Genomic DNA, 23,927 nt, shown 5'->3' on the forward strand with positions numbered 1-23,927 from the left:
CATAAATATAAATATATAAAAGTGTAACTCCATAAATGTACTTGTGATGTCCGAGTGAAGAGGGTGATAAAGTGGATGCAAAATGATTCATAAGGTGTCAGAAACCTGTATAAAGTCATCATTCAGATTTCGCAAGTACATTTATGGACTTGCACTTTTATATATATTTATATTTATGAATTTTTATGCGTTTATAGATTTTTATATACTCTTTACTCTTTTGCTTGTTTCAGTCATGATATATAAAATGTGGGAGCATGTATATATGTGTGTGTGTATATATATATATATATATATACTCTCTTTTAGTCTTTTACTTGTTTCAGTCATTTGACTGCGGCCATGCTGGAGCACCACCTTTAGTTGAGCAAATCGACCCCAGGACTTATTCTTTGTAAGCCTAGTACTTATTCTATCGGTCTCTTCTGCCGAACTGCTAAGTTATGGGGATGTAAACACACCACCACTAGTTGTCAAGTGATGTTGCGGGAACAAATTCAGACACACAAACATACACACACACACACATACATATATATATATATATATATATATATATATATATACATATATACGACGGGCTTCTTTCAGTTTCTGTCTACTAAATCAACCCACAAGGCTTTAGTCGGCACAAGGCTATAGTAGAAGACACTTACCCAAGTTGCCACACAGTGGGACTGAACCTGGAACCATGTAGTTCGTAAGCAGGCTAATAACCACACAGCCACTCCATTGTAAATGTAAAATAACGAAGACTGTTATATGCTATATAAAACGAAAAAGGAAAAAAATTCAGTTGTCACTAATTATAACTGACAGTACAGGGTAGTACCAAGCTTGCTAGAAATAAGAGCTAAAAGCCCTTACAGCCACAAAGAAGCACATGTCTATGTACTGACAGGGGAGATAACCACCCCACAGCAGGTGAGATTGTCATACTATAATAATAATAATAATTGTGTACAGTGCTCAGGTGCACTACAACTCATCTAAAGTGTATATATAATCAGGTGTAGTTTCGGCGGATTTCGGAAAGCATGAGGGCCTTAAAGGATGCAGTGTCATGGCAGTCAACAACTGATGCAGGCAGTTTATTCCATGCTTCAGCAACCTGAGCGTGAAAAAATGTTTCCGAAAGTCATGGGAGCTGTATTGTTTTCTGACTTTGTAGGCATGTCCACGTGTGTTAGACACATGGAGATCAAAAAGGTGTTCAGTGTTGTTGTTGGTGAGGTGGTTGATAACTTTGTGGGTGTTTACCAAGTCCGTCGCCAAACGCCGGAGCTTCAGTGAATCCATGCCCAGGGAAACAAGGCGCTCAGAATATGGTAGGTGTCTGATGGAGGGTATGCGTTTGGTTGCACGTCTCTGGACAGATTCCAGGAGGTCAATGTTCTGTGCAAGATAGGGGTTCCAAACTGATGATGCGAATTCCAAGTGTGGTCGTACCATAGCTGTATACAGTTTTAAATAGATGGCTGGAGAGCGGCTAACAAAAGACCTGCTGAGTGATGCCAAGACACCCTCGGCCTTCCTGACAATCTTAGAGATATGCTTTGACCAACGCAAATCACTGCTGACAGTGATGCCTAGGTCACGCTCGCAAGAGGATTTCTTGATATCAGTGTTGTGGAGGGAGTATGTGAACGCAGGGTTTTTTCTCCCAAAATGCATGGTGGTACACTTGTCCACAGCCAGTTTCAGTTGCCAGTCTGTGATCCATTGCTGCATTGTGTCTAGGTCTGATTGCAGGAAAGAGTTGTAGACATCAGGATCTGTCCTCTTGATTTCAAGGTACAGCTTGATGTCGTCTGCATATTTCAATACTGTGGCATTCTTTAAATTGGCATCTATGTCGTTAATGTATGCCACAAACAAGAGGGGACCAAGGACAGATCCCTGTGGTACACCCGATGACATCTCATATGGTGTAGAGTGCTGTCCTAGAACTGTGACTACCTCCTTTCGGCTGAGGATGAAGGATTTCAACCAGTTAAAAAGGTCATCCCCCACACCCATTGCAGAGAGTTTCACCATAAGCCTTTTGTGTGGCACAGAGTTGAAAGCCTTAGCAAAGTCAAGGTAGACAACATCCACCCATGAGCCACTGTCAGTAATCTGAGTAATGTCCTCAAGGAACTCGACAAGCTGGTCACTGCAGCTGGAGTTAGGGACAAATCCATATTGTGAGGGTCGGATGAGACTGTGAGAGCTCCAGAAGTTCCAGAGTGTTTCTCTGACACACGATTCCATCAGTTTTGCAATACAGCTAGTGAGACTGACTGGGCGATAGTTGACAGGTGATGTGCGGTCGCCCTTTTTGAACAGAGGAATGACACTGGCAGTTTTCCACTGCTCCGGAGTAGCACCATTGTTGAGACAGTACTGGAAGAAAATAGAAAGCTGGTGTAAAAGGAAGTGCCTGCCACGTTTGAGAAGCAGGTATGTAACTCCATCGAGACCAGGGGAGGCATAGTTGCGCTTATTTTGAAGGTGACGTCGCAGCATTGCAGGTGTAAATTCCATAGTTGTTATGGAGTTTGCTGTTAGTGATGGTGAAGATGGTACATTTTGACTTTCAACAGTGAATATGTTTGCATAGCACTCGGCAATGAGTTCTGCGCATTCCTTGGGGTCGTCAGTGATCTGGTTTGTGTGAGGGTTGCGAAGAGGGCCCACTGGAGAGTGAGGTCTCTGCTTTGAGTGCACATATTTCCAGAAAACCTTGCTGTCAGGATTGGCTGCTATGCACTGTTCAAATTCAAGCACTGCTTTTTTTGTCACTTGCTTGAGATGGTTGGAGGATTTATTCCGCTTCTTCCTGTTGGTGTCTGATTTATGCAACCTGTATTCCCGTTCAGCAGTCCGACGTTCCCTCCTGGCAAGTCGGACCGCTGAAGTTTCCCAAATTGCCCTTTTGGGGCGGTTCTTCTTTTTTTGTTTACGTGGCACTGATGCTGCACATGCTGCCCATATTGAGTCCAGGATACTCTGGAGTATAGTATTCACATCTCCAGAGTTGTAGAATTCACGCCAGTTTGGGTGCTGTAGTTCAGTGTGGTACAGGTTCCAATCTGCTCTCTTCCAATCGAAGGAAGCAGATTGGAGATGGTTCAGGTTTTTGTTGCCCGCAAGAGCCAGATTGGCGATGATCATAGCATGATCAGAGTCACCTAGAGGTTCCTCCGTAGTGCAATTGATAACCGCTTCAGGAGTTGTGGTGAAGAGCAGGTCCAAGGTGTTGTCGCCTCTTGTTGGAGAGGTGACTACTTGTGACCAGTTTGAGTCCAGCACAAGCTCAACAAAATCGTTTGCACTCTGTGGCCAATGGAAGGTCTCCCAATCGATCTCAGGATGATTGAAATCGCCTGCAATAAACACATAAGTGGCTGTTTTCCTGGCAGCAGCTCGGAGGACATTGCAAAGCTGTGTGTCCCGATGGTAACTTGGGGGACGATAAACAACGCCAAGCAGGAGTGTTGACATGGTCATACGCACGTCACAGAAAAAAACTTCTTCTTGTGATTCGTTCAAATCGGCACAAGGAATTACCAAAAAATTTGAACGAACGTAGACCATCACACCACCACCACGGCGGTTAGTGCGGTCCTTACGGAAGAGGTTGTACCCCGTAATGTTGAAAACCCCATCACAGAGTAAGGAATGCGCCCATGTTTCCGTGACAGTGATGAAGTCAGGGTCAACACTTCTGACGTAGGCGTTGAACAAATGTATTTTGTTGCATAAACTGCGAGCATTTAAGGACAACAATTTGTACCCTGCTCGCAGTTTATGATGGTGTGTAGAGGATGGCAGGTTGTTCTGGCTTAGTTTCCCTGAGTTGCTGTAGTCTTTTTAGTTATTGTGGGTAGAGAGCACTCAGACCAGCTGGTATCTCTCTTCCACGTTTCAGCAGTCTTGACAAATCTCCAGATTTGTCCATCTTCCCGAAGACTGAAGCTTTCCTGTAGAGCTGAGTTCCTATTCAGGGAAGCCACTACACGTAGCTTCGGACGTACATCGGACGGTAAGCCTGGGCGTGTTCGGAAGGTGGTCCGATTTTCCCGCCCAGCTTTAACTGAGGCCAGATGGTAAGAGGTTGCCTCAGTGGGGTCCGTAAAAGACAACTTGATGAGCCTAGGTTTTGGGCCAGGTCGTCCAAGGCGGATAGCACCCGTTGGGGGAACGCAGCCTAGGTCTTTGGCTGAGTTGGCAGCAAAAGCCTGAAGATCAGCCATGTCTTCTGGCACCCCAATGGCAATGACTTCATGGGTGGCAGAATCCGCGGTCTTAAATGCGACAAGAGGTACAGGTACAGGGAGGTTCTTTAGCAGAGCATTCCGATAAGACCCCTCATTGTGGAGTCCAACCTGAATGGTTGCTTTTATTCCTGCTACTTCCCCTTTTAAAGCACAGATCGATTGTTGCAGTTCTGCAAGAACCGCACTGGTCAATTGGTGTTGTTGTTGTTGCTGCTGTTGCTCTGGTTGTGGTTGATTTTGTTGTTGCTGTTGTTGTTGTTGATGTTGTTGTTGCTGCTGCTCTGGTTGTGGTTGATTTTGTTGTTGCTGCTGCTCTGGTTGTGGTTGATTTTGTTGTTGCTGCTGCTGCTGCTCTAGTTGTTGCTGCTGTTGTTGTTGCTGCTGCTCTGGTTGTGGTTGATTTTGTTGTTGCTGCTGTTGCTGTTCCGCCTCCTCCACGGGAGTGGCAGGGGGAGACACAATCGTCGGTTGTGGAGGCACGCAGGCCTGACACTGAAAAGTCCAAGATTTAAGCTGAACCATCTTCCAGAGTCTATCCATCATAGCATTATGATGGCTCTTTTTTTGGCCTGGGATCTTCTGAAAGTCCGTGGCACATTGGAGGCAGACAGAGATGAGACATGTCCCACATTCGACCCAGCGATTACGGAACGTATTTTCGGGTTCCGTACAGATGTGGCAGGTGTGATTTTCTGGGCAGTGTTCTATTTTAGAGCAGCGACCAGTCTTATCGCACGCCGCTATGGATTTCACCATGGCGATTCTGTTGGTTCTGGTCATCCGTAGAGACAGAAAATGTAAACAACAATACGATAAAAGTAAAATATAAAATATTTGTTTTTGATTCGTTCTTTTTTGTGTATATTCCTTGTTCTTAAATATTGTGTGTGTATATACACATGTTTCGTTCTTTTTTGTGTATATTCCTTTTTTTCTTAAATATTGCGTGTGTATACATAAAAGTATTTGTGCGTATAGACACGGAGAAAGTTTGTAAACAGAAATGAAATTTTTGATTTTTTTTTGCAGTGTAGTCCGTCACATTAAATAGTGTGATTTATTTTCACTCTGCACGTATATACATGTGTGCTACAAGTATCTATGTATGTATGTATGTCACTGCTTTATAAATTTTGGACGTACTTACTGTCGTTCAACGATTTCTTTTACCCTCAACTACACGTGGTGAATTCTTCCATTGTAGATCTGTGGTGGTCATCGTCGTAATATTTTCTCTTTAGTTTCCTCGCCAAATTGATTATACCCTAATCAAACCATTTGTTTGTCTACTTGTGAATGTGTCTTTGTTTTAGTAACATTGTATTTTCCTCCTTTTCCTTTTTCATTCCCATATTATATGGAACTTCGGTGGACAGCTACTCTAAGACTCCAGCTGCCAGGTCGCCATCATGGAATTACTAGTCTAGTTTCACTTAAAATTAAAGCTCATCAGTGGTGACTGCTCCATCTCTGGATGGTTTGGCTAAAATGCAACTGTCAGTATATAGTAACCACATTCATATATACTGGTGGTTGGGTTTAAGCCAGATAATCTACTGATGAGCTTTAATTTTAAGCGAAATTAGGCTAATTATTGTGATTGTATCAAGTTATACTTACAAAAGCTTTTAAATATATATTTTTCACATCTAAAACAGTTCTTTACATTCTTTCTTTCAGATTGGCGATGGAGAATATATGGCAGTTTTCCACCAAATAATTTTACCATTGGCTTATCAGGTCAGTAACAATATAATTATTATTATCATTATTATTATTATTATTATTATTGTTATTATTATTATTATTATTATTATTATTATTATTATTATTATTATTATTATTATTATTAACGTAGTGAGCTGGCAAAATTGTTAGCACACCAGGTAAAATGCTTAGCAGTATTGTACCTGGCCTTGCATTCTGTGTTGAAATTTCTCTGAGGTCGACTTTGCTTTCATCCTTTTGGTGTTGATAAATTAAGTACCAGTAAAACGCTGGTGTTGATGTAATCAACTAACCTTCTCCAACAAAAACTTCAGGCCTTGTGTCTTCAGTAAAATGGATTATTATCATCATATCGTCATTATTATTATTTTGATTATTGAGTGAGAGAGCAGTGCATGCTATCAAAGTGACACTGGGATAAAATATACGAAGTCCAGTATACACATCATGACTACCTGTCTGATAAGGGTACACTAGGCACATGCAGCACGACCATATGTGCGCAACTTGGTGATCTCATATCAAGATAAACAGCACATGACCTTGCAGGTGGGGCCCAGTTAGAATTTTCTTCAGGTTGAGTCCCTGAATAAGAATTGTTTAAGGGTGTTGAAAGAACCACCCATGTTTCCAAAGGTGAATTATCCAAACCCCAAAGAATCCCTCTTAACACATGGCTATGATGCTCCCCCACTACTTATGCTTGTGATCAGAGATGCACATATCGTCAGCCACTAAGGGACATGCTCAACTGGTTACGGTCAAACAACTGACAAGCAAATCTGTGGTATTGAGCAGAATATTTGCTTTAACCCATCTTTTATACCAAGACAAAACAATGTACATGATAACACTTTGAACCAGTTAAGATCAGAAGCCATGAGAGCCACTGCCTGGTACTGCATCAAGGCATTTATTATTATTATTAGTATTAGTTATAGTATTAGTAGTAGTAGTAGTAGTAGTAGTAGTAGTAGTAGTAGTAGTAGTAGTAGTATGATTGTTGTTGTTGTTATTATTAATTAATATTATCATCATCATCATCATCATCATCATTATTATTATTATTATTATTATTATTATTATTATTATTATTATTACGTTTCTTAAACTGATGTCTGCTGTCTCTGAATGTAATCATGATTCTCTAGCTTTATTTGCAATCATCTAATTTTCATTGCAACCCACTAAACTCGTCTCTTTTTCTTTCCTTTCAGTTTGGTCCTCAACTAGTTGTGCTGTCTGCCAAACTAAGTTCCCAGAAACTGGTAAATAATCATAATTCAACTGATATGCACTTTCTTTAAATTTTAACCCTTTCAATGTCAATCAGCTTTTAGTGTAATCTTACGCTTCCATTTCCATTCTACTGCTTCTCCTACCCACTCCCTATCAGCCTTTCTCAGCACATGACCCAACCAACTTAACCCATTTCTTTCTATTGTGGAAGCACATGGCCTAGTGGTTAGAGCAGCGGACTCGCGGTCGAGAGATCACGGGTTCGAATCTCAGACAGGGCGATGTGTGTGTTTATGGGTGAAACACCTAAGCTCCACGCGGCTCCGGCAGAAGGTAATGGCGAACTTCTACTGACTCTTTCGCCACAACTTCCTCTCACTCTTTCCTCCTGCGACGGACCAGCGTCCCATCCAGGTGGGGAACCTATATGCCAAGGGAACTGGAAAACTGGCCCTTATGGGCCAGGCATGGCTCGAGAAGGAACATTTCTTTCTATGATATCCATCTCTAGCCCTGTCTCTATCTGGTGTAATCTTGTGGCCATGTATAAATGAAAGTGAACATGATCAAAACATTTTCTACTGGTACTACAGATAAATAGTTCTTTTACAAACTGGTTTCACAGCAAAACTAAATACATATGTTTAGGGAGTCCATATACTTATTTATTTACATCTCTTGCTTGAATGATTATCATGCTTATCATGGGGTCCTTTTGAGGCAGTATCTTACATTTGGATGCTCTTTCTCATGTCAAGCTTTTCGGTTGCTTCTTATGACACTTTCATTTATAGGCTACTAGCAGTATCGCCCGGCGTTGCTCGGGTTTGTAAGGGAAATAACTATATAAGCATTTTTAGAGAGTTACTTCCCTTATATAACCCGAGCAAAAATCATTAAAAAGGCAGAAAAATTATGGTAATTTTTTTATTAAATCGTAGACTCATCGTAGACGCGTGCTAATACCCAGAAGGGCTTGATATGAATGACGACTATAAGATACCCGCTTTTGGTTAAACTGCACCACAAAATGTGGGAGTAGTTAGGAATCTAAATCGGAGGAGACAGAGTCTCACACACACAACTTCAATTTTATATATAAAGATGTGATGCATGTTGCATGGTTGGATAAAGTTAGAGAGGAATGAAAGGTCATGTCATTTGCATGTGGTCACTCTTTTGATGTCATGGTTGTCCATGTCATTTAGATCTTTTACTAATTATTGCTGCTGGTTACTCACTCCTGCACCATTATGTAAATGAGCTGTGTCAGTATTCAATAAATAACTTACTGCCACTGTATCACAGTTTGGAAGGAAAAGGGAAAGGAGAACATTGATGATTTGTTAAATAACAACCCTGATGGAATATATCCTGCTCCTCCTCCTCATCATCAAATGTCCATCTTCCATGCTTAGACAAGATTGATGGCTGGCATAAATTTTTATATATATACGTATATATATATATATATATATATATATATATAGGGAGAGTTTACGAGAAAAACAAAAGACGAAGACAGGTGGTGTAGAAAACAAACAGATGTATTAGTATAACGCTCAGGAATAGAAAAAGTATTTTACGTTTCGAGCCTATGCTCTTCTACAGAAAGGGACACAGAAAGAAACAAGGAGAGAAAAAAATGTGTGTAGTGGCTAACAATCTATCATGGTGAATATATATATATATATATATATATATATATATATATATATATATATATATATATAGTGGGAGAGATAGATTTATGTATGTATACATTTTTAAGTAACTCTATATAATCTCGAATTTCTCTTTCTTTAGCTCCCACTCACTTCTACTGGACTTAGTCATCTTGTTCATCTGTTGAAGGTTTTAGCAGCAGGAAAACTGATCCTTTTTGTCGAGGTAAGATCATTATCATTGTTATTATTATTTTTGTTGTTGTTGTTGTTGTTGTTATCGACTTCCCTCTCTCTTAAAAAAACTGGTGGCCCTGAGCCAAAGCTTGAAACCATTGTTATTTCTTCTTCTCCTCTTACTCCTTTTTTACTGTCAACTTTATTGTCTCATCATCATCATCATCATCATCATTTAGCGTCCGTTTCCCCCCCCCCCGGACGCTAAATGATGATGATGATGATGATGATGAGACAATAAAGTTGACAGTAAAAAAGGAGTAAGAGGAGAAGAAGAAATAACAATGGTTTCAAGCTTTATATATATTTATGCATATATCATATCGATATATGTATGTATGTACGTATGTATACATGTATGTATGTATACATGTATGTATGTATGTATACATGTATGTATGTATGTATACATGTATGTATATATGTATGTATACATGTATGTATATATGTATGTATATATGTATGTATACATGTATGTATACATGTATGTATGTATATATGTATGTATGCATGTATGTATATATGTATGTATACATGTATGTATGTATATATGTATGTATGCATGTATGTATATATGTATGTATACATGTATGTATACATGTATGTATGTATATATGTATGTATACATGTATGTATGTATTTATGTATGCATGTATGTATATATGTATGTATACATGTATGTATGTATGTATGTATGCATGTATGTATATATGTATGTATATATGTATGTATACATGTATGTATACATGTATGTATGTATATATGTATGTATGCATGTATGTATATATGTATGTATACATGTATGTATGTATATATGTATGTATGCATGTATGTATATATGTATGTATACATGTATGTATATATGTATGTATATATGTGTGTATATATATATGTATACATGTATGTATATATGTATGTATACATGTATGTATGTATATATGTATGTATACATGTATGTATGTATGTATGTATACATGTATGTATGTATATATGTATGTATACATGTATGTATGTATATATGTATGTATACATGTATGTATGTATATATGTATGTATGTATGTATGTATGTATGTATCTATCTGTGTCTATCTATTTCTTTGTCTGTGTGTCTGTCTTTGTGTTTATCTATCTATTTCTCTCTCTATATATATATGTACTCACACACACATACATATGTATATACATAAATATATACATATACATACAAACATACATACACACACATACACACACACATACACAGACACATATACACATACACTTGTGTATATATCATAGGCTGATATATATATTTCTTCATTTCTATTTATTAAAAGGATGGTCAGTGTTTGACCAAGGAATGGGACCAAAATCTCGAAGCCTGTACTTTGGCACTTCTGGGAGACAAGCTGAAACCCCTAAAACTTCATGAAGTAAATAGCAGGTAAGTGTCTGTCTGTATGTCATTGAGTTCATACTGTCTTGTTTAACCCTAGGCCTGCTCTGATCTAGTCCCATGTCACTGTGCTACTATTGTTCCAATAAGGTTGCATGCCTTCATGTATTTTACCCCATGCCGGTGGCACGTAAAAAGCACCATCCGATTGTGGCCGTTTGCCAGCCTCGTCTGGGACCTGTGCCAGTGGCACGTGAAAAGCACCCACTACACTCACGGAGTGGTTGGCGTTAGGAAGGGCATCCAGCTGTAGAAACATTGCCAGATCAGACTGGAGCCTGGTGCAGCCTTCTGGCTTCTCAGACCCCAGTTGAACTGTCCAACCCATGCTAGCATGGAAAACGGACGTTAAACGATGATGATGTACATAAGGCAGTGAGCCGGCAGAGCTGTTAACATACCAGGCAAAATGCTTGGCAGCATTTCATCTATCTTTATATTCTGCATTCAAATACCACCATGGTCCACTTTGCCTTTCATCCTTTCAGGGTTGATAAAATAAGTACCACTTGAGCACTGGGGTCAATGGAATCACCTAGCCCCACCTCCCCCGAAATTTCAAGCCTTATGCCTATAGTACGAAGGATTCATCATCATCATCATCATCATCACCGTTTAACATCCGCTTTCCATGCTAGCATGGGTTGGACGATTTTGACTGAGGACTGGCGAAACAGATGGCTGCACCAGGCTCCAATTTGATCTGGCAGAGTTTCTATGTATATTATATAAGGTAGTGATCTGAAAGAATCGTTAGCACACCTGGCAGAATATTTAGTGCCATTTCGTCTATCTTTAGGTTCTGAGTTCAAATTTTACCATTGTCGACTTTGTCTTTCATCCTTTTGAAGTTAATAAAACAAGTACCACTGGATTCGATGTAGCTGGCTCCCTGACTCTGCTTTCCATGCTAGCATGGGTTGAATGATTTGACTGAGGCCTGGCGAACCAGATGGCTGCACCAGGCTCCAATCTTGATTTGGCAGAGATTCTACAGCTGGATGCCCTTCCTAACGCCAACCACTCCGAGAGTGTAGTGGGTGCTTTTTACGTGCCACTGTAATTATGATTATAATTGAGTGTAAGAGCAATGCACACCATCAAAGTGACACTTGCTTGCTTGTTCCTTCTTGAGCCATGCCTGGCTCATTAGGGCCGGTTTCCCAGTTTCCTTGATGCATAGGATCCACACCTGGACAGGACGCCAGTCTGTCGCAGGTGAGCTGCAAGATGCAGGAGGAAAGAGTGAGAGAAAGTTGTGGCGAAAGAGTCAGCAGAAGTTTGCCATTATCTTCTGCCGGAGCCGCGTGGAGCTTGGGTGTTTCACTCATAAAAACACACACATCACCCGGTTTGAGATTCGAACCCGCGATCTCTCGACCGCGAGTCCACTGCTCTAACCACTAGGCCATGTGCCTCCACCAAAGTGACACCGGGGTACAAATATATGAAGCCCAATATACCCATTATGACAACACATCTGATAAGGGTACACGAGTACCCTTTTTATTATTATTATCATTATTATTATTATTATTATTATTATTATTATTATTAGTAGTAGTAGTAGTAGTAGTAGTAGTAGTAGTAGTAGTAGTGGCAACAGCAGCAGTGGTAGTGGTAGTAGTAGTAGTAGTAGTAGTAAACACATCAATAATTAATAAAGTACTTATATATTTCTATTTTCAGAACACTTTCTTCCATCAGTTCGTTCCAGAACCAGTTCAAGGAAAGCTGGCCCTGTTTTAAATTCCAAGGTTAGTGAAAATGGAAATCTCGGATTTTAACAGTCGAAATATTAAAACACAATAAAATGTCTAACTGAACTGTGCCAAAACCATCTACCATAATCATATTGATAGCTAGCAGGATCCGTGAATATTTCATGGAATTAATGATAAACTTATTGGGTTATTTCGGAAAACTTTATCCCAAAAACCTGGAAGTGTAGCCTGTATTGTGTCTGTATCAAAAGATAGACGCTCATCTCTTTTAGTCTTTTACCGCCTTTAGTCGAACAAATCGACCCCAGGACTTATTCTTTGTAAGCCCAGTACTTATTCTATCGGTGTCTTTTGCCAAACAGCTACGTTACGGGGACGTAAACACACCAGCATTGGTTGTCAAGCGATGTTGCGGGGACAAACAAACACAGACACACAAACACATACACACACATACATACATATATGGCGGCGAGCTGGCAGAAGCGTTAGCATGTTGGGCGAAATGGTTGGCGCTATTTCGTCTACCGTTATGTTCTGAGTTCAAATTCCGCTGAGGCCGACTTTGCCTTTTATCCTTTTGGGGTCGATTAAATAAGTACCAGTTACACAATGGGGTCGATATAATCAATTTAATCTGTGTGTCTATTCTTGTTTGTCCTCTCTGTGTTTAGCCCCTTGTGGGCAATAAAGAAATAATATATATATATATATATATATATACATATACATATATACGACGGGTTTCTTTCAGTTTCCGTCTACCAAATCCACTCACTCAGCTGTAGAAGCATTGCCAGATCAGACTGGAGCCTGATGCAGCCTCCTGGCGTTCCAGTCCTCAGTCAAACCATCCAACCCATGCCACCATGGAAAACGGACGTTAAACGATGATGGTGGTGGTGGCTATGGTGGTCGTGATAACTATGACAACCACAACGTTGTATAAAAATCGAGAATGACTCATAATAAATATTGCAATGCGTTTACATAAAAAAATTGTTACTAACAAGGAAGTAGAAAAGATCTTGACGTGCCCTGTGTGTGTACCTGTTTTGATTGGAGCTTTAGGTTCAATTGTGCAAGTAACTATTGTTGCACCTGAAATGCTCAGGCATGAAGACAAGAGCTGTGAGTGTCCCCCAAAAGGCATGGGTTCTTTTTGAGGCAGCTCGTATTCTTAGATAAGGACTTTTCCGTTTAAAGACCTTTTGTTAAAGACTGACGGTGAACATGATGAAGAAAAGAAACAACTAAGCTACGGCTGCGATCCTACTTTAGTGGCCGAGTCTTCTCAAGCACAGCATATCTCCAAAGGTCTCAGTCTCCTGTTATTGCCTCTGTGAGGCCCAATGTTCGAAGGTCATGCTTCGCCACCTTGTCCCATGTCTTCCTGGGTCTACCTCTTCTACAGGTTCCTTCTACTGTTTGGATGTGACACTTCTTCACACGGCTGTCGTCATCCATACGTATTTCTTTACTACCCACAAGGGGCTAAACACAGAGAGGACAGACAAGGGCAGACAAACGGATTAAGTCGATTACATCAACCCCAGTGCGTAACTGGTACTTATTTAATCGACCCTGAAAGGATGAAAGGCAAAGTCGACCTTGGCGGAATTTGAACTCAGAACGTAACGGCTGACAAAATACTGCTAAGCATTTCGCCCGGTGTGCTAACGATTCTGCCAGCTCATCCATACGTAACACATGACCATTCCAGCTCAGTCACCTCCCTTGCACACCAAATTTGATGCTTCTTATGTCCAGCATTTCTCTCGGGGCACTCACACTCTGTCGTGTATGCACACTGACATTACACATCCAGTGGAGCATACTGGCTTCATTTCTTTCAAGCCTATGCATGTCCTCTGCATTCACAGCCCATGACTGACTGCCGTGTAGCATGGCAGTTTGCACTCATGCATCATACAGTCTACCTTTCATTCTGAGTGAGAGGCCTTTAGCTGCCAGCAGAGGTAGGAGCTCCCTGAACTTTACCCAGGCTATTCTTATTCTAGCCACTACACTCTTAGAGCAACCACCCCCACTATAGACTTGGTTGCCTAGGTAACGGAAGCTATCAACTACTTCTAGTTTTTCTCCCTGGCATGTGATGGAATCTGTTTTCTGTACATCTTCAGCCTCTGTGCATCTGCTACGCACAAAAACTATCTTCCTTTGATATTGCTGCACCTTTTATGTCCATAGCTAACACCAGATACATCGTATGGAATTTCTACCCGTGCCTTTTCTACAGATTGAGCAGGGCCATCTACCTGAAGGGGTTTGTGATTTGTCAGCCTTCCCACTTACTAAGTCTTTACTTTTTGTTAGGTTAACCCTAAGGCCCTTCGATTCTAGACCTTGTTTCCACACCCTAAATTTTGTCTCTAGTTCTGGCAATGACTCAGCTATTAGAGCAAGGTCATCAGCATAGAGGAGCTCCCAGGGGCATCCTGTCTTGAATTCCTCTGTTATTGCCTAGAGGACTATAATGAATAAGAAGGGGCTGAGGACTGATCCTTGGTGAACCCCTACTTCTACCCAGAATTCTTCACTATACTTGTTGCCAACCCTCACCTTACTGACTTCATCCCTGTACAGGGCTTGTACAGCTCTTACCAACCACTCACCTATCTCCAGTTTCTGGATTGACCACCAGATAAGGGATTGGGGGACCCTGTCAAAGGATTTCTCCAAGTCAACAAAAGCCAAGTACGGAGATTTATCCATGTGAAATGATAAAAAAGAACTGAAAATTATTTGAGAATGATCTCATCCATACAATAAGTGCAAAAAATCGTTGTAACTGGTACGTCACACATATTGAGAAGAACATTGTGACTCTGAAATGTTTTCAGTTTTTCCTATTTTCTGTTTTTTCTTTCTTTTTTCCTTTTTCTTTTCTTTTTTTCTATCACACAACTTATCTTTGTAAATGAACAATCTGGTGTGTTTATTTTATTTTATGGCCTTCCATTTTATATTGTGAGTTTGAGTTTCTTTGCCCTATGTGTCAGGAAGACATGCTAATGATTCTGCCAGCTCACTGCCTCAATAATAACAACAACATAATAATAATAATAATAATAATAATAATAATAACAATAATAATAATAATAATAATAATAATAATAAGACATGCTAATGATTCTGCCAGCTCACTGCCTCAATAATAACAACAACATAATAATAATAATAATAATAATAATAATAATAACAATAATAATAATAATAATAATAATAATAATAATTGTTTTGTCTTGGTATAAAAGATGGGCTACAGCAAATATTCTGCTCAATACCACAGATTTGCTTGTCAGTTGTTTGACCTTAACCAGTTGAGCATGTCCCTTAGTGGCTGACGATATGTGCATCTCTGATCATGAGCAGAAGTAGTGGGGGAGCATCATAGCCATGTGTTGAGAAGGATTCTTTGGGGTTTGAATAATTCACCTCTGGAAACATGGGTGTTTCGTTCAACGTCCTTAAACAACCCTTATTCAGGGACCTTTTGAGCGGGATGGGTTACTCGATCTGAAGAAAATTCTAACTGGGCTCCACCTGCAAGGTCATGTGCTGCTTATCTTGATATGAGATCACCATGTCGCGCACATATGGTTGTGATGCATGTGCCTGGTGTACCCTTATCAGACGGGTAGTCATGATGGGTATACTGGGCTTCGTATATTTTACCCCAGTGTCACTTTGATGGCATGCTCTGCTCGCTCACTCAATAATAATAATAATAATAGTCCCAACTTATGGGTAGTAAGAGCTGTTCAGTGTTGGTTGACAAGTGTCTTGACAGAACTACTGGCTGGTGGCTAATCTTAAAACACGAACCTCAGTTTAGAGTGAAAATGTCTAATACAAGTGTATCAAATAATGGTGTGAACGAGGCTGGAACCAACAGTGGAGATCTTTCATCATAGTGGTGCCCTTTGGCTGAGCAGTGCAGGTCCAGTCATTAGTAAAACGAGTAAAGAGAGTTGTAATTAACCTTTTAGTGTTCAGATTACTCTATTAAATGTAATATTTTTTTACTCAAATTGGTTTGAATTAGTCATGCATTATCTTATAGCTTTGAAGTTTCAATGATAAGATTGTTTATTTTTAGAATATCAATGTAGGTTAGGTGTGAGAGGCTAGATATCACCAGTTTGAATATAAAACATGTAGAATATTTGGGCCGGATATGGCCAGTTTAAACACTAAAGGGTTAAGTGATCAAATTCATCTAATTTTATATCTTTTAAAGTTTGGCCTTTTTTATTATTATTATTATTATTATTTTTCTTTTTCTTTGGTAGTGCCTATTCCAAAGATAGAAAAGACTGGAAACTAAAATACACCAAAGACATCATGGTAAGTTACAGAAATCTCCTTTGAGTCAATCTTTAATCAATCTTAAATTAACAATAATTAAATCAATAATTGTCATTTAGTATTTCAATCTTTTTTCTCTTTTCTCTTTTTGTAGGACTAAGAAAATTCTTCAGATATTTGCTCCGCTGCTTGTGTTTTATTCTCTGGAAATGGTATATGAACATCATATATATATATTTGCATTGCAATTAAAAATATTTATGTATTAAGAATCTGGGTACTGTACCAACAGTCTATTGGATAAATGCTATCCCATAGTGGGTTACACCCATAACCCCTATCTTACTTTGTACTATATATATATATATATATATATATATATATATATATATATATACATACACATATATATATATATATACACATACATACATATATATATATATATATATATATATATAATATATATACACATACATATATATATGTTTGTATCTTCACAGCTCCTGCTGATTATTCTGTCCCCGCCTCTATTAAATGTGTTGATTACCTATGCAGTTCTTTTACAAGAACCTGCTCTGTTCTTCTTTTATTATACTCTAGCCCCCCCCCCCCATCTCCTACCTTAAAAACAATCTTTTTGGGATTCATAGTCTCTTAAGTCACATGCCAAACTCACTAGTGTTGGTGCCATAAAAGAGAAACAACAACCCAGTAGATGTTGTGAATTAGTTGGCATTAGGAAAGGCATCCAGCTATGGAAACTGTGCCAAAGTGGAGCACAGTGCAAAAGAAAAAAATTCTAATGCTAAATATGCTGAAAATAGACACATTGCCAATAACCATATAATTCATCACGCATCTCAAAGAAAGCCGGCAAATTTCTAAAACATTCCGTTATTATCAATTTAACTTTTAAAGGTATTTTTTAACTTGCTGGCCATTGATAGAATTTTTTTTGAAAAATTTTATCGTATATATATATATATATATATATATATATATATATATATATATATATATATCCATGTGTGTGTGTCCTTTATTTTATTTGTGGGTTAACAAGGCAAACAATGGCTTCATGTGAAGAGATCTTCACAATTGTTCAAGCGTACCACATGTGTGTTGGTACAATTCTCCCGTTTGGAGATGAGTATCAACACTTCCTTCTGTCATGATTCAACAATTGTGAAGAGAGCTGCGCATGAAACCATTGGATGCTTTGTTAATCCACAAATAAACAATATAAGAATATCTATCCACCAATGCGGTGTGAGCATTCATTGTCACTATTTGGTATTAACATATACACATACATAGATACACACACACACACATATAAATTGATCAACAGTTAGGAATTCACTGCATTGTTACAAGGTATTTCATACATGAAAATTACATGTAATTGACCAGTTAGTATTATGAATGAGGATTGGTGATGGTGATATTTGCATACTTCAGAAAAGGGCCATATTGAGTAACATCATAAATGAAGCTGCTGCCTTTGCCTAACTGAGAAGTTCTATATATAATGAAGCAACCGGTGCTAATTCATACACACACACACATATACTCTCTTTTACTCTTTTACTTATTTCAGTCATTTGACTGCGGCCATGCTGGAGCACCGCCTTTAATCGAGCAACTCGACCCCGGGACTTATTCTTTTCTAAGCCCAGTACTTATTCTATCGGTCTCTTTTGCCAAACCGCTAAGTAACGGGGACATAAACACACCAGCATCGGCTGTCAAGCAATGCTAGGGGGACAAACACAGACACACAAATACACACATGCATATATATATATATATATATATATATATATATATATGATTGATTGATTCTAGTTTCAGCTCATGAGCTGTGGCCATGCTGGGGCACCGCCATTTATATATATATATATATATATATACATATATACGACGGGCTTCTTTTAGTTTCCGTCTACCAAATCCACTCACAAGGCTTTGGTTGGCGCGAGGCTATAGTAGAAGACACTTGCCCAAGGTGCCACGCAGTGGGACTGAACCCGGAACCATGTGGTTGGTGAACAAGCTACTTACCACACAGCCACTCCTGCGCTATATGTATATATAAATAATAATAATTTTTGATTTAAGAAAATCATTTTCAAATATATTGTGATTGTATCAAGAAACTTTTTAAAAATTTTCTTTTTAATTCTATATATATGTATATATGTATGTATATATATATGTGTGTATATATATATATATGCAGAAATAATTAAGATTCAGTTGAATTAGGTACTTAAGTTGAGGTACCAAGTCAGTCCGGTATTGTATGCACAGCTTGAAGTTAGGTGAATAAAAAGCAAAGAAGTAACAAGGATGTCCAGGTATATATAAATATATATATATATACTCTGATGCTGCTATAGGGTGATACTCAGGCAATCAACTACGAGTGCATTGCATCTTATAGCTGAAACAGCTGTAAGCTCATGACGTTCATAACATAATTGTTTATTCCTTTGTCATTCTAATTTCTTATCTATATATATATAAATATATATGTGTGTGTGTGTGTGTATTTAAATATGAATTAGAAGTAACTCGGGGTATATAGACAAAATCAAACAGAGAGAGAGAGAGTGTACCACTTACACATACATAAGAACACACGTTCACTCACTCACACTCTCTCTCATACACACACACACACACACATACATGCACATGTACATACAAAATAGATGTACACATATGTATTGATGTATATACACATATGACAACACACCTATTCACTTACTCTCTCTCTTCTTCTCTCTCTTCCTCTCTCTCTTTCGCACACACATGTCCATTTCATTTACACATACATACATCTTATTTCTTTATTATATATATATGACTCAGTGGTTAGAGCATCAGGTGCACAATCATGAGGTAGTGAGTTCAGTTCCTGGACCAGGCTGTGTCATGTGTTCTTCAATGAGGCACTTTATTTCACGTTGCTCCAGTTCACTCAGCTGTAGAAATGAGTTGCGACATCACTGGTGCCAAGCTGCATTGGCCCCTTTTGCCTTTCCCTTGGATAACACTGGTGGTGTGGAGAGGGAAGGCTGGTATGCATGGGTGACTTCTGGTCTTCCATAAACAACCTTGCCCGGACTTGTGCCTCAGAGGGTAACTTTCTAGGAGCAATCCCATGGTCAGTCATGACCAAAGGGGGACTTTATATAAATGTGTATATATATATATATATATATATATATAGCATGGAAAGCAGATGTTAAACGATGATGATGATGATGATATATATATATATACACATTTATATAAAATCCCCCTTTGGTCATGAATGACCATGGGATTGCACATACATATACATTTACATACTTACACATACGTACATACATACATACACACACATATATATATATATATATATATATATATATATATATATATATATATGGGCATGGCTATGTGGTTAGGGAGTTTGCTTCCTAGCTACATGGTTTCGGGTTCAGTCCCACTGCGTGGCACTTTGGGTAGTTGTCTTCTGCTATAGCCCCGAGCCAACCAGAGCTTTGTGATTGAATTTGGCAGGCAGAAGTTACTGCCGTGTGTGTATATGTGCGTGTAGGTGCTTGTGCCTCTCCGAAAGAGAGAGAGGGGATATATATTTATTTTATAGAAGGAGCTTCTACAACTGTTTCATTCAGATGAAATCTTCAGGAAGCTGGCTGTCAAAATAAGTTCTGGTATTTATGCTTTTAGGCAGATTTAATGGAGTGGTGGTGGCAGGGGGGACGTTTTGGGGTACCTACAACAGACTAGCTGATAACGCCATCACAGCTAAGTACAAAAAAGTTGATGACACGGCTTTAACTGAAACTAACTTAACCGGGAAGAAGATCGCCACTTCCCTTAAACTGGATGACCGAACAGAACCTCTGAGGGTGAAGTCCCCACACTTCACCCTGAAAGACCGCAAAAACAATTTTGACGATAAACCATCGGTCCAACTGATTAACCCAACCATGTCTGACATTGGATCCGTCAGCAAGAAGATCCTGGACAGGATTTTACCTAAAATACGTGAAGCCTCACCCCTTCCACTCTGGAATTGGACTTCCGAGGCAATAACTTTGTTCCGGGATTTACCTGACAAGTGCAACACCCGCTTCCTACAATTGGATATCGAGGAATATTACGCCTCTATATCGGAGAGCCTGCTGATTGACGCGATTAACTTCGCTAGGACCTTCTCCACCATCACCGAAGCCGAGCAGGATGTGATCCTCCATGCACATAAGACCTTTCTTTACCATGATGGATCCCACTGGATCAACAAAAAATCCGAGACCCCCTTCGACGTCAGCATGGGTGCTAGCGACTCAGCTGAAATAAGTGACCTTGTGGGCCTATTCATCCTCCATAGGTTGAAGACCCTATTCACAGGCCTCTCCGGTGGTCTCTACCGCGATGATGGCCTTTTTGCCCTCCACAAAATAAACCTCAGGACCACGGATGGGTTCCGGAAAAACCTTTACACTTTTTTTAAAAACTTAGGCCTTAGGATTACCTTAGATTCGAACTTAACCAAAGCTAACTTCCTTGACGTTACCCTCGATTTAGAAACCTCCCTTTATTACCCGTACCATAAACCTAATGAGTCCCTTAGATACATAGACATTAATTCTAACCACCCCAAAAATATATTAGGCAACCTAGTGAAAAGTGTCTCCATTAGGATATCTAGCCTCTCTGCCACCGAGGATATCTTTAATACCGCAGCCCCCTATTACAACGAGGCCCTGGCCCGCAGTGGCTTTAGAGATAAGATCACCTACATTAGCATTGCCCCACGCCCACCCAAGAATAATAGGCGAAGACACATTAGCTGGTACAACCCCCCCTTCAACCGTGAAGTCTCAACACCTGTAGCTAAAATTTTCTTCACTCTCTTACAAAAACACTTCCCCACCCAACATAAGTACTATACAATCCTTAATAAGAACACCATTAGACTCTCCTACTCCACCACACCCAATCTAGCTAGGAACCTAGCCAACAATAACGTCAAAAAACTTAATAAATCTACCTTTTCCGAAGCCCATCCAGCATCCGACAACAACTGCAATTGCAACTGCCCTGATAAGACTACTTGCCCCCTCAACAAAAACTGCCTACAGAAAGATCTCGTCTACATATGCGATGTACGATCAGGCCCCGATGATAAAAGAAAATCGTACATCGGAATGACCTCAAATAGTTTTAAGACTCGCTGGTACGCCCACATACATTCGTTCCAGCGACCTGACAAATCTAACCAGACTACTCTTGCCGCCCATATCTGGCACCTTAAAAGGAACTCCATCCCCTTCAAGATCAAGTGGAGACTACTCCAGTGAGCATGTTCTTACACGGGAGGCCATACTTGCTGTGACCTTTGCATTTCTGAGAGCTTGGAGATCTTATCCGCCAAAGGCCCTCTCCTCAACAAGATCTCGGAACACTCCCCAAACTGTATGCACAAAATCTATGCAAACTACAAAAATTACAGACCCACCCGGCCACCCGATGGACGACACCCCACCCAAAAAACCATGTGTGTATGTATGTATATGTATATGTGTATATATATATATATGTGTGTGTGTGTATGTATATATATGTATGTGTATGTATGTATATATATGTGCGTATGTATGTATGCATATGTATATTCGCATGTGTATGTATGTGTGTTTGTATGTATATTTATTTTATAGTTTTTTCATGTATATTTATCTATTTATTCCCTCCACCTAACAATAACAAACTGCCTACCTCTTCTTGACCACCAAAAAGCAATTGTCTTCTAATTTTCCTAAAATCCCATCCCATATATCTGTTGAAATACTATTATTGGGGTTTCTATTCATTTATTCTATTTATTCATTTATTTATTTTCTCACTGATTCTTCTCACTTCAAAAAACACTCTGGCCTTTTGACCACTCCCCTAGGAACAATAGCCTGTGCCCGGTTAATCTCCGAAATACCAACCTACCCAAAAAACGTCCCCCCTGCCACCACCACTCCATTAAATCTGCTTAAATGCATAAATACCAGAACTTATTTTGACAGCCAGCTTCCTGAAGATTTCATCTGAATGAAACAGTTCTAGTCCTGTAGAAGCTCCTTCTATAAAATAAATTACTTTACTCTGCTATGTATTGAGTACCTTATTTACTGTGGTTAACCCTGACTCAACCCGGGACCTATATATATATATATATATATATATATATATATATATGTAGATAGATTTGTACAAAATTCTCCACTGTTTCTAGACATGTGATCTTTACCCCCTCTGCCCCCACTATAGCATTGCATGTCCTTCAGACATAATCATCTTAAACAAGGAAGGGTACCTTAAAAACTGCATAATCCTAGATATCATGGGAAAAAAAAAATTGTGATGGTCAAGGATGGAATTGTTTTGATAATAGATCTGCTCCACTAGACCAGACTTGGTGCTAAACAACAACACTGAGGCAATGCGGAATTAAACATCTTGCACATTAAAAAACAAAAACAAAAACAATATGTACACCATAAGAATTGAACCTAGAATCTATCGATCAAGAAGTAACCTGATACATTACCCTGTTCAATAGGAACTTTTAATTCTTTTCTGTGTTGCTTGAATTTTTAAAAGAAATGTATTTTACATACAAATATGGAAATAGAGATTTATTTTTAACATTTAATAAATTATGGGAAAAGAATAAAAGAATTTCAAAATCATTTGTTTTTTTTATTTTTTATTTCTTTTAAAATATTTATATTTTTTTTCATCTTTTCTTTTTATCTTTTATCTTTCACTTGCTTCAGTCATTTGACTGTGGCCATGCTGGAGCATATATATATATATATATATATAAATCAAATTTGATGACTGGCATCCGTGCTAGTGGAGTGCTAAGAGCACCATCTGAGCATGATCATTCCCAGAGCAGCTAACTGGCAGCCGTGCTGGTGGCACGTAAAAAGCACTGTTCGAGCATGATCATTACCAGCGTCGCCTTACTGGCACTTGTGCTGGTGGCACATGAAAAAGCATTCAAGCGAGGTCGTTACTAGTGCTGCTGGACTGGCTCCTGTGTAGGTGGCACGTAAAAAATACCATTTGAGTGTGGCCGTTGCCAGTACCGTCTGATTGGCCCTTGTGCCGGTGGCACATAAAAGCACCCACTACACTCTCAGAGTGGTTGGCGTTAGGAAGGGCATCCAGCTGTAGAAACTCTGCCAGATCAGATTGGAGCCTGGTGCAGCCATCTGGTTC

General features: G+C 39.2%; 1 protein-coding gene across 3 annotated transcripts in view; it reads left to right on the forward strand.

Annotated features, from left to right (window-relative positions):
• Positions 1-16,647, forward strand: part of LOC115221647 (histone deacetylase 6-like) — a 74,539-nt gene extending 57,892 nt beyond the window's left edge. For all 3 annotated transcript variants that reach the window (XM_036511030.1, XM_029791849.2, XM_036511031.1), the window contains exons 23-28: positions 5,943-6,002; positions 7,208-7,258; positions 9,036-9,119; positions 10,448-10,554; positions 12,256-12,323; positions 16,607-16,647. In XM_036511030.1, coding sequence (XP_036366923.1) covers positions 5,943-6,002; positions 7,208-7,258; positions 9,036-9,119; positions 10,448-10,554; positions 12,256-12,323; positions 16,607-16,641 — 405 coding nt within the window. In that variant the 3' untranslated portion in view covers positions 16,642-16,647. The remainder of the gene's footprint in view (positions 1-5,942; positions 6,003-7,207; positions 7,259-9,035; positions 9,120-10,447; positions 10,555-12,255; positions 12,324-16,606) is intronic.
• The last annotated feature ends 7,280 nt before the right edge of the window (positions 16,648-23,927 follow it).

This window comes from Octopus sinensis, linkage group LG18 (genome assembly GCF_006345805.1).
Source record: "Octopus sinensis linkage group LG18, ASM634580v1, whole genome shotgun sequence".
Lineage (NCBI taxonomy): Eukaryota > Metazoa > Mollusca > Cephalopoda > Octopoda > Octopodidae > Octopus > Octopus sinensis.